The sequence below is a fragment of the Triticum dicoccoides genome, chromosome 2B (genome assembly GCF_002162155.2).
Source record: "Triticum dicoccoides isolate Atlit2015 ecotype Zavitan chromosome 2B, WEW_v2.0, whole genome shotgun sequence".
Taxonomy (NCBI): Eukaryota; Viridiplantae; Streptophyta; class Magnoliopsida; order Poales; family Poaceae; genus Triticum; species Triticum dicoccoides.
In genome coordinates, this window is record NC_041383.1 from 383,753,286 (window position 1) to 383,773,003 (window position 19,718).

Genomic DNA, 19,718 nt, shown 5'->3' on the forward strand with positions numbered 1-19,718 from the left:
ATTTTTTTCAAACCAGAGTCAAATCAAAAGGGTCAAAACATCAAATTTGGCATCCAAGGAGGACCTCGCGACAGAGACGTCATGGGCATTTCCAGGATGCGGCTAGCGTTTGTTTGTTGCACTGACGCCGGCACGGAGCGGAGAGAGAGACCTTGGACCGGTTTGAGGACTCCCGTCGTCGCCGTGATGAACGTCTGACAGCAAGCGAGCCAGTTGCCATCGGACATGGATTGAGCGATGGATGGACGAGACGTGGATCCGTCGCGCGCATGTACTAGTATGTGCCGATTCGTTGCGACTTGCCGCTGCTGCCTGCTAGACTGGTGCTGGTACTACGGCGGCGGCCGACTAGCCGATGACGCTGCGGCGCGGCGCGAGAGAGTGATGGGCTACTCGCTACCGGTGTGGCCGATAGAATGGTACGCCCCTACCGCCTCGTTCCGCACACCTCCCTCCTCCTCCTCTACCCCTCTCTCTCTCTCTCGGACTCATAAAATCGGGAGACCTTTTCCTCCCTCCCTCCATCGTCTCGTCTCGTCTCGTCCTACTCACACTCCACCTCCCCTCTCTCCCTCTCCCTCCCTCCCTCGCCGCGCCGTGCTCCCTCCACTCCATCCCATCGCCCCAGGGCGCACACGGGATCGCGCGCAGATCTGCGCCCCCAATCCCACGCGCTCGCTTCCCACTCCCCGCCTCCCCGCGGCGGCCTGGCTGGCTTAATTTCGCTACCAATGCGCTCTGGGTAGGGCATGAGAGGCACTGGCGGCGGCTTGCCGGCGGACCAATTCACACCCGGATGGAGCTCAGCGTCGCCGCCGCAGCCGTGGAGCTCGGCAAGCGGGGCCGCCCCGACGACCAGTACCAGGAGCAGGACCAGGACCACGGGGATGCCAAGCGGCTGGCGCTCGTGCCGTGGCCGCCGCACCAGCAGCACCCCTCCTCGCGGATCTACCGCGTCTCGCGCGGCTCCGGCGGCAAGGACCGCCACAGCAAGGTCTACACGGCCAAGGGCATCCGCGACCGCCGCGTCCGCCTCTCCGTCGCCACCGCCATCCAGTTCTACGACCTGCAGGATCGCCTTGGCTACGACCAGCCCAGCAAGGCCGTCGAGTGGCTCATCAAGGCTGCCGCCGCCGCAATCGACAAGCTCCCCGAGCTCGACGCCGCCGCCTTCCCCAACCACCCGGCCTCAGCCTCAGCGTCAGCCAACAAACAGTCTTCTGCTCTTCACGCGGAGGCCGACGACTCGCAGCCCCAGCAGCTCACCAGATCGGGCTGCAGCAGCACGTCCGAGACCAGCAAGGGCTCCGTCCTCTCGCTTTCTCGCTCCGACAGCCGCGTCAAGGCTAGGGAGCGCGCGCGCGACCGGAGCGCCTCTGTGAAGGACAAGGACGACTCGGTCACCGCCGCCGTGCACCGCCGGCCCCCCTCGGCGCAGGCGGCTTCCTTCACCGAGCTGCTCACTGGATTGGCGGCCGCCACCCCAGCTGTTGCTCAGCACAAGCAGCACAACTCGTGGCAGCAGATGACCGCGTCTGCCACCGCGGACTACCTCGGCTTCGCCCAGCCCCGGAAATCCGGGCACGGGATGCTGCACACCTTCGCCTCCCCGGCCCCGCACCTGGGCAACATTGCGCCCGTCGCCATGGCCCCGGCGCAGCACTTCAGCTTATCAGCCGGCGGCGGCGATTCGCAGACGGAGATGCCGCACTTCTCCTTCTCGCAAGACCACTACATGCCCGTCCATGCGGCGCCAGCGTCGGGTCCGGCAGTAGACTACAGTCTCAACTTCTCCATGTCCTCGGGTCTTGTGGGTGTCAACAACACTAGGGGGACCCTTCAGTCCAATTCGCAGCCGCACCTCTCCGGCCACCACCACCACCACCAGCAGCAGCAGCAGCTCCAGAGGCTGTCTACTCCACTGGATGCTCCGCACATACCCTTCTTGTTCAGCCCAGCCGTCGCGGTGGCCTCCCCCACCACAGCGGAGAGCCACTTCGGCGCGGCGGCCGCATTGCAGCTCTGGGAGGGGTTCCGGCACTCCGACATGAAGGAGAAGGGCAAGAACTGATCAATGGCTGTGCGCTTCTTTTGGATGCTGGTAGGTGATGAACTCTTCCAAATGCATACGCTTCCTTTGCTTTTTGGCTGCTTGTGTTTTCAGGCATTTGTTTAAGGGTGGGATGCTTGCCCATTGGCTAATTTGATAGTATGATTATCTCACCCTTTTGGTGGTTCTCGAGGTGGCCTTGCGCCCCTAAATCCCATAAAACACTCGGCCTGTTCTTGTGCAATTGACGAGTGTCAAAGCTTTAGGGGGAGGGAGCATTAGGCTGAACTTTCCAACAGGTGTCAATTCACTACTCACTGGAGAGGGATATGTTTTGGTGTTCTGTTCCCCCCCAACCATTATGTCACAGGGGACAGGCCAATCGCACGGTTTCTGGTTACCCGGCATTGCATTTTTAATGCCTTAAATTGTAGTAAGCCCAGGCTACGTTGTTCTAGTATTGCATGAAGGGGGTCAGCTATATGAACAAATGCACTAGTAACAGCAAATACCGAATGGATAAAATATCTAGATAAAGATTTGTCATGTAGTCTAAAAGCATTTCCTGAAGGGCTTTTACTAGGTTTAATTGTTTAGGGGTAAGTAGAGGCGCAGTCCAGAATTTCTTTGTAGATGTTTTTTTTCTTCTTATTCAGAAGACATTGAAATGTCTTCAGCAGAGCTGAGTATTCAACCGTAACGAAAGTGAATTCATGTGCATATCATGACTGATATTTTCCTTAAAACTGGGTTTGTACATCTTAAAGTGAAACTGCAATATTTCATCGAACTTCTTATTTATTAAGTGAAATGCTTTGAAACTTAACTTGAAGAGTATAACTATTTCCTTTTGTCGAGAACTTGTAGACCCAATTATCCCTCATTTGTCCGTGTCCGCAGCTGCCCCCCTCATATCAGAACCCCCAAATCAACATAGCATAGTTCATAGATCGGGGGGCCACACGGATTGTGAGCTCCTCGTACGACTCCGTCGTGAGGGCGTCCCAATCCACGGGGTCATCGGCAAATGAGGAGCCGCTGCCGGATCCGGCCAAATTCCAGCGAGGGAAGGGAAGAGGACGGGGAAGTGGAGCGGACGAGGGATTGTGAGGAGAGTGGAAGTGTTTAATGGCTAGGGTTTGGTCCAGTTGGAGTTTTAGTGGGGTCGGGGTGGGCGATTCTGAGTGGGCTGGATCCTAAGGATGGTTAAAGAGTTTCTGTGCATTGGAAAGAGCCATAGAAAGGAGGCAAACTACATTATGCATTTCCTGATCTGTGGTAAATAGGAGATACTCCCTCTGTTTACAAATGTAAGATGTTCTAACTTTTTTCTGAACCGGATGTATATAGACACGTTTTAGTGTGTTTGTTCACTCATGAGTCCGTATATAGTCATATTGAAATATCCAAAACATCTTATGTTTGTGAACAGAGGGAGTAGTTTTTTGGTCTTGTTGCTAGGTCTAACTTTTAGGTATTCGCTCAAAATTATCTCAGCGTGTGGTATACATAGACCAATCAATAAGACATTTATCTTATCGAAGGACAAACCATACAGCATAATCTTCTCAAACTCCAGCTTTTCAAGACAGTACTAACTACAGAAAGTCAATTATTGATATGAACATGCGGTCAAAATTTGATTACTCTTCGAACGGTTCACTGTGAATCTCCAAGTGCTAATCCTGGAGTACTTAAAATTACACTAATTATGGCAAAACCACATTCTGACATAATAGAACATCATTCACACCGTTTATATTTGTGTCACATGATTCATGGAGTCTTACCTTATTTTTGCAGTGCCTTGTTTACATAGTATTATGTATGTAATCAGTCCTTTTATCTGTTGAATAAGCCATCATAACTCTTCAGCCTATTGCTTTGTGAAATGTATCATACTTGTGTTAAAACTCTTTAGTATGATAAATAAATCCAGAGATATGAGTGATTAGGTCCTAAGCGCTTTTAAAAACCTTTTAAGTGAGCTAGCATAACTTGGTTGTTTACTCCATTCATTTGCCATCAATAGCCTTTTGCATTTTAGCTCATATATGTACATAAATAGCATAGTGAACGGTAACAAATATGTCCATAGTTATCTTTTGCATGGCTAGCACGGTAGTGCCTGTTAGCCTTTTGAATTTTACCTCAGATATGTACATAAATAACATCTGAACAGCAACCAACATGTTCATAGTAACCTTCATAGTTGCAGCTTGGCATTGTTAGAATCTGCTATGAGATTCATAATGCGATATAGTAGAGGATATCATTGTAAACTGTCAAGATTATTTCGTTGTTATAGAAGTTTCTCGTAACTTGCTTTTTCCCTCCAGTTCTGCATCAAGTACCATGTTTCACATATGCGTGCTGTACTGCTGTGATATACTCCCTCCGTTCCTAAATATAAGTCTTTGTAGAGATTTCACTATGAACCACATACGGATGTATAAAGATGCATTTTAAGTGTAGATTCATTCATTTTGCTTCGTATGTAGTCCACCTAGTGGAATCACTAGAAAGACTTATATTTCGGAACGGAGGGAGTACATGGAAATGTGATAAATGCCACTGCAAATTAATCATGCTGTCACAAAAGGTCGAGTTAATCATTTTATAGCAGAGCCCTCATATTTAATGTTCGCCTTTATTGATGCTGTATAAAATTCTAATGGAAGCTACTACCTCCGTCCGGGTTTATTGGGCCCCCTTGTATTTTGAGCCAGACTTTGACCATCTATATGACTAACAAAATATAAATTATATGTTACAAAAAGTACACCATTGGATTTGTACTCCCTCCGTTTCTTTTTAGTCCGCATATAAGATTTGGTCAAAGTCAAACTTTGTAAAGTTTGACTAACTTTATAGAAAAAAATATTAACATCTACGATACTAAAGTTATATGTTATGAAAATTAATTTCATCATGCATCTAATATTATTGATTTCATAGTGTGGATGTTGATATCTTTTCCTACAAAGCTAGTCAAATTTTACAAAGTTTGACTTTGACCAAATCTTATATGCAAACTAAAAAAAACGGAGGGGGTATTTGAAAGAGCTTTCCCATGGTACTCCCTCTAAAGAAATATAAGAGCATTTAGATCACTACTTTAGTGATCTAAACACTCTTATATTTGTTTACGGAGGGAGTATAATTTTTGTGACATATAGTTTACATTTCATTAATTAAACTTATAGGTCAAACTTTAGTACAAAATAAGAGGGGGCCTAATAAACCGGACGGAGGGAGTAGACCTTTAGATCTGATTGAATTTGGTTTCCCCTTCCTTATTTCTAGAAAAGCTCTCCTCCACCTGGAAACATTCTGAGCATTTAAAATGATCTTACCTAAGGACTTGTTTATCTTGCCTTGAAATTAGGCTTATCAAGAAACTAGGGGTAATCAGCTTAAAGGTTGCTCATTTTCTTAGCTTAGTTAACTACAACTTAGGTCCCATTTCTACATAAGATATGCATAGTGGGTGGGTTAACGCGGTGTACTTGCTGGAACTAGAATCTGTTGTCCCCAAGATCTTTAAAGCTGTTGTTCACCACGTTCCTCTGGGGCTCCCATAACATATTAGACAATATGGTAGTCCAATGCTGTTTTGAAGTATATATTGGCATGATGCTGAAAATGGACCTGACAGGTGAAGTTTTATCTTCTGTCCTGGTAGAATAATCCAAAGAAGATACTCCCTCCGTCCCAAAATGTAAGACCATTTTTTGACACTATGATGGTCTTACATTTTGGGACAGAGGGAGTATGTTTTACTCACCAATATAAATGCCTAACTGTGCTGCTATTGTTTTTTTTATTGATGCTCCTAAAATTGTTTTGGTGCTCTTCTACCAAGATTGACCAAATGAGTGTTCTGCTAAAGTAAAAGTCATATAGACTGAAATATCATAGGTCAGCCTTTGTATGCCTGTCAGTACTGCAAACTATTTGAGTGAAAGATCTGAAAATATATAGCACAACGTATGTCCACAGTTGTGATGATGATAGATGCAAGTCTTGGCCTTTTCATTACATAATTTGTGTTCTTTTGAGCTTACATTGTGTAGCATCTCTACTGTAGATTTATAAGTAGCTTTCTCCTTTATCTGATTGAAATCATAATTGTTTGACAGGAAGTGAAGACGACCAATCATCTCCCTATTTTCCTGTGAGCTCCATTCATGGCAAGGGGGATGATTCCCTGCGCTCTTAGAAGCAGACCATCATTTGGACATCTACCATGGTCATTGAAGAACCTCATCATCGTTACTCAGATGATCGTGTGCTTTCTTTTTACTCCATGTTGTTGTATTAATCTTGTTTGTGGAGGTGAGGGTTCCTGAGCAAAAGCTTGCTGGAGTGCCCTTGCCATGCTTTGCATTCTAGAACTTTGTCAACTGATGCACGTGCGCCGCCCTGAATTGGCAGCTCTTTTGACATTGTTGGGATGAGTTATCCCCCGTCAATTTTTCTTGTTCTCCGTTGTATGTTGTGTGACTGAACTCATTGATCCAATCTATAAGATGAACTATGTATGTTGTGTGACCCTCTCTCTACCTTGTGCTGAACTTGGTCAACACTGTGTTGCTGCACTGCTGCAGGCTTCTGTTATGTCAATTTCAGCTTCAAATATGGTTACCATTTGAGTAGCTTGTGAAAATGCAGACGCAAGTTCTGAACAAGACAAATTCTTACTCTTGATTTTCCTCTACGGCATTGAGTTGTTGCTCATGCCTGTGATACTATTGAGGGGCATTTCTATCTTGTTTTTAAGCAAATGTGATGTTTTATGTTTATGCATAACTGGGTAAAAAAATGTGTCAAGTGTCTGGGAAAGAAAGTCTGAATCTTGAGTGAACAGTATATTTTATTTGGGTGCTGTTTGTCGTGGCAGACTGATGATAAAAACAGGTATGCATTTCAACTGAACCTGCCTTCTAGCATGCCTGCAGAAAATCTAATATAGTAGTGTGCCTTGCTGACCCTGCAGGACACCAAAAATCTGAGGTCTATCCCTCCACTGCCTGCAGAAGCTGGAGAGACGGTCAAGACATCAGCTTTTAACCGTTGAGCAGACTGCAGCTTCAGGCTTGTCCATACTTTGGGCAAAACAAATGTTCTGAAGGTAATTTATTTCTATCTTATCACAGTAAGTTGGCAATAAGAAGCAAGAAAAAGAAGATTGAAAGCTTAGTGCATATATTTATTGTACTATAACCGATAATGTTAGTATGCTGTTTGCAGTATGTACAGTACACTGCTATCGCTACGGTATCAGTCTTAGGCGCGAGTGGTCCGTTTAACGACTGTCAGAGCAGAACCTATCGGCCTATCTGGGGTGTTCCGTAGAAGGAGCGCCTTGAATTATCTGTCTTCTTTGGAACAGCAACTGCTGAAGTAGGAATATACAACTTCAAATGCTTCAGCCAGTGGTTAATCTAGGTCAGAAAGATAGATGTCCTGTCCCATCCCGAAGCTCAGGCATACACTAGACGGGTCTTTAGCTATGTATTTGGCTAATCCGTGGTTCCTTCCTTGATAGATGAGTGGTAAAAGCCTGAAGATATTTGCCTGGCAAGCAACAAGATACGCTTCATGTGAGCATATTTTTTCTTCCACCTAATAGCAACTACTATCTGATTACAGAACAAAAAATATAAGGATGGGAGCTGGGCTGCTTGTTGAGCTCCTTAACAAAATCATACCTCTAAAGCCCGAAGGAAGAATCATCTTTGGTAGGTGACTCCGATGCTGGAGATGAGAATGAATCAAAAGAAGAGGCCCTAGCATCAATCAACATGGATATCACTTCTCGCATGCTAGGCCTATCCAATGGTGATTCACTGGTGCAGAACAATGCAATCTTCACCACCAGAGTCATTTCTTCTACAACCCTCTTTGAGTTCAGATCGAGTCTGCTGTCAAAAACTTGAGAATTTGGTGTCATGCTGTTCATTGTCCGCCTTACCAAATTCACAAGATCTCCTCCTTTCTCAAGAGGCTGAATTGCACATTGCCCAGTCACTAGTTCCAACAAAACCACCCCAAAACTATAAATATCACACTTTTCAGTCATCTTCATGGTGAAAGCATACTCTGCATCACAAGAAGCACATAATTAGAAGCCATAAACTGCATAAGTGTAATTCCTAGCGCAATGATTCAGTAAATAAACCGAACCTGGGGCAATGTAACCGTATGAACCGGCTACAGCGGACATTGTCCTGCTGTTGGAAATGTCGATGATTTTTGCCAAACCAAAGTCTCCCACATGAGCCTCCATCATCTCATCGAGCAGTATGTTATTGGACTTAATGTCACGGTGAATCACCTTTGGCTTGCAATCGCTGTGAAGGTAGCGTAGGCCTTCAGCAGCCCCGAAGGCGATCCGGTACCGTGTGTCCCAGTCCAGGAGGTATGCGTCCTTGGTCCCATGAAGCAACTCTCCAAGGCTACCATTTTCCATGTACTCATACAGTATAAGATTGGAGTCCTGGTTGGAGCAGAAACCATAGAGCTTGACAATGTTGCGGTGCCTGACATTTCCAAGGGTAGTTATCTCGGCGCGGAAGCTTCTGTCGACACTGGAACCTTCTCCTTGACATCTGAGCTTTTTCACTGCAACTCGCCGACCATCAGGCATGACAGCCTTGTAGACTGTGCCAGCAGCACCCCTTCCAATCACAGCACTCTCCGAGAAGCTCCCGGTGGCTTTCAAAAGCTCCTGATAGGTTATACGCTCCTTAGGAAAGTAGTGAGGACCAGAGAACCCAGTCTTGCGCTCTTCATTTGATACAAGCTTGGGCATGTTGGACTTTAAGAGCCAGCAGACGAGTGCAATCAGCACCAATGAAACCAATATGACGACGATGGAGGCAACGCTGATGATCTTCTCTCTAAGAAACCGCTTCTTGCGCGCTGCTGCTTCACTGCTTGCGTAGGCTGAATTTACTGGACAAGCTTTTCCTTTGATGCCGCAGAGGCCATTGTTCCCAAGGAAGTTGCTGCTGTCGAGGTGCTGGAACAGCAGGGTGCTGGGAAGCGACCCAACAAGATTATTGTAAGAAAGGTTGCACTCCATAAGGCTTGAGAGTTCAGTGAATGAGGAAGGAACCTCCCCTTGAAGATCATTGTTGTTCAAGAAGAGGTATTCCAGCATTCTCAAGTTCCCTAGCTGAGTTGGGATCTCACCGGATAGCATGTTGTAGCTGAGATTTAGAGCAATCTGGAGGGCATTGAGTTTGCCAAGCTCAACCGGCACTGAGCCGGACAGACGGTTGCCTCCCATCTGCAGCTCCGTGAGCCGGGAAAGGCCTCCAAAACTTGCAGGAATGGTGCCATTCAGACTGTTGTCTGATAGCTTGAGCTGCTCCAGGTTCACCAGTGTGCCGAGCTCCTTAGGAATGAGGCCGGTGAAGGAGTTTCTGCTGAGATCAAGCCTCTGTAGCTTTGTACACCTTGCCAACTCCCGAGGAATCGGTCCGGTGAGCTGGTTGGATGATATATTGAAGGCGACAAGCTCCGTGAGGTTGCCAATGCCAGCGGGGACATGTCCGACGAAGTAATTCCCCGACAGAATCAGCCTCTCTATGCTCCTGAACTTGCCGACCTCAGGCGGTATCGGGCCGGAGAAGCGGTTCTGGTTCATCTCAAGCGCCGACAGGTTCTGCATCGCCGACAGCTCCACGGGCAGGCTCCCCGTCAGCAGGTTAACCCCGAGCCGGAGCTGGGTCAGGGTCTTGCAAGCCTTCACTCCCGGAGGGATGTTGCCGATGAGACGGTTTGACCCCAGGCTCAAGAAGATGAGCTTCTGGTGCCTGCACAGGTGAGGCGGGATGCTCCCCGTCAACCGGTTGTCTGAAAAATCCAGCACCGACAGTGTGCTCCTCGCCCCCAGCAAAGGAGGGATGGCACCATGGATTTGGTTGTCGAACAGCTGCAGGTACTCCAAGCAGGGCAGGTCCTGAAACTCCATCGGAATTGCGCCGGTGAGGTTGTTGATGGACAGGTCTATTCTCCTTATGACACCCAGCTTCCCGAGCTCCCGCGGGATGCTGCCTTGCAGGCGGTTCTCGAAGAGGTGGAGCAGCCGGAGCGTCTGTATCTTGCCGAGCTCGCTGGGGATGACTCCTGTCAGCTTGTTCTCCGACAGGTCAATTTCCACGGCGCTCTGCAGGCTCCCGAGCTCCTTTGGGATGGTGCCGTCCAGGTGGTTCCGGTAAATGTAGAGCTTTACGAGCTTGGGCAGCGCCCCGAGCTCCCTCGGCACGCCGCCGGTGAAGGCGTTGTCGTTCAACGCCAGCATCTCCAGGTTCGTGCAGTTCCCCAGCTCCGGTGGGATCTCGCCGGTCAAGGCGTTCTGCCACAGGATCAACGTGGTGAGGTTCTTGAGCCGGGAGAGCTCGCGGGGCAGCGTCCCGGCGAGTCTGTTCTGCGCGAGCCCGAGCACCTCCAGGCTGCTGCACTCGCTAACCTCGACCGGGATCGGGCCGGAAAGGCCGTTGAGACCCGCGCGGACCACACGCAGCCGCTGCAGCGTGCGGACGGACCCGGGGATCCCGCCGGTGAGGTTGTTGGTGTAGATGACGAGCTCCTCCAGGGCGGTGAGGTTGCCGATGTCGGCGGGGATCTCGCCGGTGAGCAGGTTCTCGCTGAGGAAGAGCCGGCGGAGGGACGGGAGCGCGCAGAGCTCTGGCGGGATGGCGCCGTGGAGGGAGTTGGTGCTGAGGTCGAGCACCTCCAGCGCGCGGCACGCGGCGAGCCCTGCGGGGACGGGGCCGGACAGCTCGTTCTTGGACACGTTGAGCACGGCGAGCCGCGGGAGCGCGCAGACGGCGGGGGAGAGCGCTCCACCGAGGCCGAGCCCGTGGAGCGTGACGCCGGTCACCTCACGTGCCAAGGAGCAGGCAATGCCTGCCCACCCGCATGGGGTCGCCGCGTCGTCCCAGCTCGAAAGGCGCCCGTCGACGTCCACCAGCGCGCGCTTGAACTCCCGCAGCGCCGCCGCCTCGGTGGCGCGACCACTCGCCTTTTGCTCCGCTGCTGCCACAGCCGAGCTCACGACGGCAAATAGAAGAATCTTGAGCAAGAAATGCGCCACGGTCGCCATTGCCGTACGCGAGAAACAAACCCAACCCAAACTCAGGCAGGAGCTCGGGCCTTGGGCAGCACAGCGGAACACTTACTAGACTAGGGCTCCGCTTGGATTAGCGTTTGGCCTCTCAATACCCCTGTAAAAACGATACAGACCTCTAGGCGTCGTTTTTTCTCCCGGCGAAACTCACGCTGCGGCCGGTATAATACAAGTGTATACAAAATCCGGATGTAATATCTTACACCGAATCCAAGCGGGCCCTAGACTGGCGGCAAGAAACAGAGTGCCATGGACCTCCTTCCCCACCCACTATCACTCTGCCACCAGGAAACAGCAGGCCATGGGCGAGGTGTGTGGCACTGGTCACTGGTCGCTTCCGCAAGCGCAAGCGCAATATCTAGTGAGTGGGAGCTGCAGGGGAGGGAGGCAGTAAGCAGAGGAGTGAAGCTTTAAGGGCGGCGTGCAGGTGCACTGTGCTGTGGGCGCATGGCGATGGCATTGACCGCTGGCATTTCCCCGAGCAGGTGGTGCGCGGAGCCGGATCCTCTAAGAAAGTCACCGTACTATAGTGCTAGTCTAGTGTAAATTTAAGAAAGATTGTTAGGGATCGTTAGCAGGTTGTTTACTGTTGATATTTACTGTAGATATAAATAATTCAAAATTAATTTTTTCATCATCAATTTGTTTGTATATAATTATTATAAATATACATAGTAGATCATCAATTTACAAGTTAATTTAAGTCACTTAAACCTTAATCATATGGATATAAAGAAGGAAAGTTAGGGTACTGTAGCTTCTTTAACATTCCTTGTGAATGTTAGAGGATCCGGTCCCGTGGTGCGCAGGGAAGGGCGTGGGGACAATTGCCTCGCTCTGAATGACGCGTAGACGATAAAGTAGACTTGTTGCAGTAAAGTACGTGTGTTCGTGTGAATTACGGATCGCCCGCTAGCCAAAAGCGCCGTTTTGGTTTGGCAAAAAGAGGTGTCGTTAACGTAAGAGCATCTACAACCAGACCCTTTAAAATCCGTCTCAAACATTCGGGTAGCCCGCCCGGTCACGATTCTCTGACCCAGACGGTCCTGTCAGACGGTCCTTAAATGTCTGGGCTGTCCGGCACCCTTCATATCTAACCCAAATATGAGGTCGATACGGCGCCCCCGCCACGTCGAATCCGACAACCCGACCCCATTCTAAATTGCACCAAATCCCCCTCCACCCAGCTGCCGGATCCATTTGTTGTCTCCTCTGTTATTCTTCCTCCACGCCGTCCGGCTCACAGCTCCACCGCCGCGCCCGCTCGCAGCTCCGCATGTGTTATTCTGCACAATATGATTGTCGAGGATGAGGATGATGGTGTAGTCCAAACCCATGATTTCGAAGCACCCGGAGAACAAATTGAAATCCCAGAAGATCAAGATGCGGCTTAGCTCATGAACTTTCTGCAGATGCATCAGAATCTTCGAAATCAGTAGGTGCACACGTAGCTATTCAATGATCTTGTGGAGCACATGTGGATCCACAATGGCAACCAAGGAGACAATGCTTGAGTTTGGCACTTCAAATAAATTTAATGTAAACACTATGTATGCTTGATACCAACATTTGTTATTTACGTGTGATATTGTGGTGCATGATCGACGTGCATGTATTTGCATGTATTTGAGATATGTGGATGCACGAAAAAAAATATGAGGCCGTTTGAGGGACCGGATTTGCTAAGTCCGGTTGTAGATACTCTAAGCACTTTTTTTTTTGCGATGAGTTAACATAAGCACTTTGTGGCTAGGATTACGTGTGTTTTATCTCGTACGTTCTTCATTTCTTAGGGCTTCGAGATTTTGCATGCACTCCCACTCAACTATTAGGACGAGCTGGCCTCTTCAAGTTATAGAAGCATGCTATGATTCATATTTTGGTTGGGAAGAATTTCAAATGAATCCAAGGAATACAGCAGATGTAGCTATTAAGAATGATAGGTCAATAATAACATCGATTGGATATCACAATAGTGCAGAGGCCGGGTCTATCCCCTTTTCAAAAAGAAACCGAGACTGTTCGGTGATCTTTCAGTTATTTCACCGATACTGGCGATAGCGTTTGAGAGTATCTTTGCGTTTCACGGAATTCACGGAAACCATTTTCTTAAAGTGTTTACTTTTCAATCATATCTTTGGCCAAGTAGCTAGCTACCTGTCATTTCATCTCCACAGCTCGGTTGCTAGGTTCATGTGGTGTCGGCTTGAGTTAGATCCACCCCCTAGCCCTAGCTAGCTAGCCTGGCCATCACAATAGAGCCAGCCAAATTTTACATCACATCATATCGCACACTAACCATGAGCATTTCACAGCGATCGCATCAGGCAGTGTCTATAATTTTCGTTTCAACATCAGGTACTCCATCCGATCGCATCAGGCAATAGATAAAAGAGGATGTATCTAGATGTATTTTAGTTCTAGATACATCTTTTTTTATCCATTTTGATGACAAGTATTTTCGCACGGAGGGAGTAATAATTAAGCTACGAAATTCAGATTCTTCAAAGGAAGAAATCCTGTTGATATCTTTAGCACATCTTGAAACTAGTGTCAAAAACACTTTTATATTACAGGGCGGATCGAGTATATGTTTTTGACCGAGTCAGTCATCTGAAATAAATAAGCGTATGAAAATATGTGCTGACATACCAGCACACATCACTGGTTAGGCCAAAAACTTTTGTGCCATGCATGCAGATAATTCAACAGCCGATATGCTCTATATAGAATCAGTATAGATCGAGCACGTACACATGCAGGGTAGGCATCTTGTTTGTTTAGTGAGGTCAATATATATCCAACGTTCTGCATGAATTCGGCCTTCGCAGTAGTAGTCTCCCGTTCGGCCAAATATACCTTGTCTGTACATGCAAAGAAAGTTAGGCCCTCGGCAACCAAGGTATATTCTATGTGTGCTCCAGAGTATGTGAAACCTAAATAAAGCTATCGAATCAAGAACAAGAACACAGTGATGTTTTTCTCCCGAATACAGACGAAATGTCTGATCATAGCATATCTACGGCGGCAGATAAATTAGGCCACTAGTTGTATGGAGGCCATGCCTAACAATGTATGGCTATGGATAGATTAGAGATGAACAGTGTGCCTAGGTATAAAGTAAAGTAAAATCATCTTCTTTTTTGAAAATAAAGGCAAAATCATGAAGCGTGCACTGTTTTCCTGCCGAAGCAACGACGGACAATGTTCAATGCAAGTTGCCAAAGAAACCTCTCCTTTGCCTGTTGAATGTTGCCACTGACTATCTCACCGGGGATGTCCACTAGATCAAGATCAGGTGAGTGCCCGGCACTCATCTATTGCGAAGAATTATTTTCTCCACTGCGTGTGGCATTTGTACTTCATATGATGTAACCTCAGAGGCAGCTGTGCATTCAAGCCTTTCTCCCGCGCAGGTTACCTCTGACTTAATCCCTACGTCCCATAATATAAGAGCGTCTTTTTACATTACTAGACGCTCTTATATTATGAGACGGAGGGAGTACTTTGTTTCATTTCCGATTGGATCTTTGCAGTATAGAAATGTCCACCGCGAAACCCTTGATCCATGCTTAGTTGGAGCCAAGCTTTCTCCAACCCCTTCAGAAGGCTGGGTGGCAAGCTTAAGCGCACGATGAGTAGATTTTCACAATGGACCCACAGATTTGTTGGCAATATTAAGTTCCAAATCCGGATCACGAATGAGATCATGCTACGGCTTATGTCGCGATGGAGTCTATAGAGCTCTCCCTGGAGGAACATCAAAAATGCGCAGGGGCATGCACCTACGAAAATGAGTGCAGCCATTTATCACGCCCAATATGCGACCCTATCCAAAAGGACCTCGAAGGTCCCATCAAGGATAGACCCGCATATTGAAACGCTTTTGCAAGATGGATATCATTACATCAACATTACATAATAGATGGGGATACATACAAAAGGCATACAATGCCACACCAATACAACATCACAATACATAATAGCATCATCCGGCTACGGATGAAACACAAACAGAAACTCAAACAACATCCACCCTGCTAGCCCAGGCTGCCGACCTGGAACCTATCCCTTGCTCGAAGAAGAAGCAGAAGAAGAACTTCAAAACAAGCAAACATCGGTCTCGCGTCAAGATCATCGTATAACCTGTACCTGCAACTGTTGTTGTAGTAATCTGTGAGCCACGAGGACTCAGCAATTGGGTATCAAGACTAGCAAAGCTTAATGGGAAAGGAAGGGGTAAAGTGGTGAGGTTGCAGAGCGACTAAGCATATATGGTGGCTAACATACGCAAATGAGAGCGAGAAAAGAAGCAAAGGAACGATTGTGAAGCTAGCAATGATCAAGAGGTGATCCTGAACTCCTACTTACGTCAAACATAACCCAAAACCGTGTTCACTTCCCGGGCTCCGCCGAAAAGAGACCATCACGGCTACACACGCGGTTGATGCGTTTTAATTCGAATCTGATGTCAAGTTATCTATAACCGGATATTAACAAATTCCCATCTGCCACATAACCGCGGGCACGGCTCTCGAAAGTTTATAACCCTGCAGGGGTGTCCCAACTTAGCCCATGATAAGCTCTCGCGATCAACGAAGGATATACCTTCTCCCAGGAAGACCCGATCAGACTCGGAATCCCGGTTTACAAGACATTTCGACAATGGTAAAACAAGACTAGCAAAGCCGCCCGATGCACCGACAATCCCGATAGGAGCTGCACATATCTCGTTCTCAGGGCAACACCGGATAGGTCAGCCTACGAGTAAAACCAGCCCTTGAGTTGCCCCGAGGTGGCCCCGCAGTCTGCCCGGTTCGGACCAACACTTAGACAAGCACTGGCTCGGGGGGGCTAAAATAAAGATGACCCTCGAGAGAACGACTCCCAAGGGAAAAAGTAGGTGGTGGTGAGGCAAATGGTAAAACCAAGGTTGGGCCTTGCTGGAGGAGTTTTGTTCAAAGCGAACTGTTAAGGGGGTCCCATAAATCACCCAACCGCGTAAGGAACACAAAATCCGGGAACATAACACCGGTATGACGGAAACTAGGGCGGCAAGAGTGGAACAAAACACCAGGCATAAGGCCGAGTCTTCCACCCTTTACCAAGTATATAGATGCATTAATAATATAAGAGATATTGTGATATCCCAACCAAAATCCTGTCCACCATGGAGCAATCTTCAACTTCACCTGCAACTAGCAATGCTATAAGAGGGGCTGAGCAAAAGCGGTAACATAGCCAAGCAATGGTTTGCTAGGAAGGGTGTCAAAGGTTAGAGGTTCATGGCAATTTGGGAGGCTTGAAGAACATGTGATAGGTAGCGCAGCATAGCGATAGAACGAAGCAACTAGCATAGCAATGATAGTAGTGAGATCCAGGGTAGCGGTCATCTTGCCTGAAATCCCGCTAGGAAGAAGAACGAGTCCATGAAGAAGATGAAGCCACGAGGACGATCCAAGCGTAGTCGAACAAATCCTCACAATCGCAACGAAACAGGAACTATCGAGAAGAGCACAACCGGAAAGAAGCAAACAACATGGTAAACACACAAGCATAATCATGGCATGATGCACAATCAAGTATGAAAGGATCGATATGGTTGACTAGAGGGGGGGGGTGAATAGGCAACTAACAATTTTTAGACTTTTCTTTAACTATTTAAACCTTGCAATGAAATAGGTTGTCTAGATGTGCAACTACGTGGACAACCTATATGATACAAAGACCATGAGCACACAAGCAAGCAATGGATATAGCACAAGTAAGCTTGCAAAAGTAAAGGGATAAGATAACCAAGAGTGGAGCCGGTGGAGACGAGGATGTGTTACCGAAGTTCCTTCCTTTTAAGGGGAAGTACGTCTCCGTTAGAGCGGTGTGGAGGCACAATGCTCCCCAAGAAGCCACTAGGGCCACCGTAATCTCCTCACGCCCTCACACAATGCGAGATGTCGTGATTCCACTATTGGAGCCCTTGAAGGCGGCAACCGGACCTTTACAAACAAGATTGGGGCTAACTCCACAGCACTTGGAGGCTCCCAATAATCCCGCGAAGCTTCACCACAATGGAGTATGGCTTCGAGGTGACCTCAACCGTCTAGGGTGCTCAACACCCAAGAGTAACAAGATCCGCAAGGGATAAGTGGGGGGAATCAAATATCCTGTGGTGGAAGTGTAGATCGGGCACTTGTCACCCAATCCCGAGAAAATCAACAAGTTTGATTGGCTAGGGAGAGAGATCGAGTGAAAATGGAGCTTGGAGCAACAATGGAGCTTAGAGATGGAAGAGGTAGTCAACTAGAGGTAGAAGACGCCCCTTATATAGTCGTGGACAAAATCCAACCGTTATCCACATGTTCAGCCCGCGACACACGGTACTACCGCTCCAGGGGCGCAGTACTACCGCGACAGCAACACAGGCTGGAACTAGCCTGATAAGGGGGCAGTACTACCGCTTGCGCGGTACTACCGCACCCACCTGCGGTACTACCGCAAGGCAGGAAAGTCACGGCCTGGGAAGGGTGCGGATGAAATAAATTACATCCGTGCCTACTTCCGCTGAACCGGAGGAGGTACAAAAATCCGACGCGGTACTACCGCCCGCGAGGTACTACCGTGCGGGCGCGAATGTAAAAAATTACATCTGCACCTACTACCGCGACACTGCGGTACTAGGTAGGAGGGCCACGGTACTACGACTCCTAGGGAGCGGTACTACCGTGGGCCTCCGCGGTACTACCGCGCTGGATGAGCGGTACTACCGTGGAGGGCGCGGATGTAAAAAATTACATCCGCCCCTACTACCGCACCGGAGCGGCACAAGGCCAGGGAGCCGCGGTACTACCGCTCCAGATGAGCGGTACTACCGTGACACCCAGCGGTACTACCGCGTGTACTTGTGGTACTACCGCAAGCACAGCAGTAGTCGTCAGATTTCCGCACAACCAAGATAACAAAGGGAAGCTCCAAAATGCAGGGAAAGGAGGAACAAGTGTACGTGTTGATTCCACCCAAACCTTTCCGACGCGGACCCCCTCTTAATAGTACGGCTCTCCTACGACTCGAATCCACCAAAGAGAAACGTAGAACGACGTCGACTTCAATAGTCTCTGAGGGGCACCGAATCGTCTCGTGCCTAGATATGAATAACCTGAGAAACTCAAGGCACACGATTAGTCCGTAAATGCATTGTCATCAATCACCAAAACACCTGAGGGAAAAACATGCCCTTACAATCTCCCCCTTTTTGGTGGATTGATGACAACACGGGATTTGCATATGGATAAGATAATTTAGAGCAGGGGCAAACCCCACCTCTCTAAAATATAGACGGGCTCCCCCTCGATGTGTGCACTTTAGATGAATGCTTTGGACTGCATAGCACACAGACTAGGATCAACACTCCCCCTATATTTTAGAGACTAAGACATGATAATAAGCATAGCATAGCATAAATATAGCACAATATAACACAAGCTCGCTAGGATAGATAGAGTGCATATGTCTTACACCATACGAAGTAAAGCTACCGAGGTTCAACCGAGAAAGCAGCAAACACATGACACAAACGAGAAAGCAGCAAACACATGACACACTCGCAAATCCCTACACTCTCTCCCCCTTTGGCATCGAGATGCCAAAAAGGCAGAGAGGACACCTACACACAAGAGGTGGATCAAGCAGAGAACTCGTCCCAATCCTCTCCATCGGACGCCTCGGCAGCAGGGATGGTCTCCTCGACATCCTCCTCAGACTCAGTCCACCTATAGCCCTGCTTCTCCATCCACTCGGCTTCTGGAGTGATGTGCTCCTCAGACCCGCCAGACACTGCCTCACCATAGAGCTACAAGATCTTGTTGTCTCGGCGACGACTCTCCTTGGACGCCACGTGAGTCCTGTACTGCCCCTTGGCTTGCATGTAGAAAAGAGTCTTCATCTTCTCCTTCAGCTTCTTGGCCCATGATGGCATAGAGGCACTCTGGGAAGGTCTAGCAGCATGGCCCTCAGCAACATCCTCGGCGCCAGCATCCTCCTCATCAACAGCAGTCCTAGCAGCAGTCGCCTCGGCGCGAGTAGTGGTGTTGGCCCAGTTGGGTTTGATACGCAGGCAGATGGGCTCATGGCGAACCCAGTAAGGAGCAAGAAACTCATCAGCAGGAAACATCTTCTCCCAAGTCTTCGAAATCAGCAGAAACAGATAGGGCCCATAGATAGGCACCTTGCGGTTGAACACTGCAAACCGGAGCTCACACCACATGATGTGTGAGACATCAAGTGGTTGTGACTGAGACGAACGAGCATCCTCGCAGATGAGCATCATGTTCACCATATAGGCATGAACCTTGTCTTTATCACCAATGTGAGGGAACAAGGAGTTGCGGAAGATGCGATACATGATATCCAGGAAAGGGTTGAGCACCAAAGTTGTCTTGCCATTGGCGAGTGCCTTCTCAACCATGAAAGGGGCAAGTCTGTCCTTGCTGGCAGAATCAGCATTGGCATGGGGGCGAACACCCACTAGAGAGT

The 19,718-nt window shown here is 48.4% G+C and overlaps 2 protein-coding genes across 2 annotated transcripts; one reads left to right on the forward strand and one right to left on the reverse strand.

Moving 5' to 3' along the window:
- Positions 1 to 377: 377 nt before the first annotated feature.
- On the forward strand, positions 378 to 6,609 carry LOC119363781 (transcription factor PCF6-like). The gene is made up of 2 exons (XM_037629161.1): positions 378 to 2,101; positions 6,193 to 6,609. Exon 1 carries the CDS (start codon positions 797 to 799, stop codon positions 2,069 to 2,071), a length of 1,275 nt encoding a protein of 424 aa, XP_037485058.1. The 5' UTR covers positions 378 to 796; the 3' UTR covers positions 2,072 to 2,101; positions 6,193 to 6,609.
- A 632-nt stretch (positions 6,610 to 7,241) lies between these two features.
- LOC119363782 (leucine-rich repeat receptor-like serine/threonine-protein kinase At1g17230) lies at positions 7,242 to 11,558 on the reverse strand. Its single transcript, XM_037629162.1, has 3 exons — positions 8,240 to 11,558; positions 7,765 to 8,155; positions 7,242 to 7,630 (listed from the first exon to the last, which is right to left on the reverse strand). The coding sequence occupies exons 1-2, from the start codon at positions 11,166 to 11,168 to the stop codon at positions 7,767 to 7,769; spliced, it is 3,318 nt and encodes a 1,105-aa protein (XP_037485059.1). The 5' UTR covers positions 11,169 to 11,558; the 3' UTR covers positions 7,242 to 7,630; positions 7,765 to 7,766.
- Between the last annotated feature and the right edge of the window lie 8,160 nt (positions 11,559 to 19,718).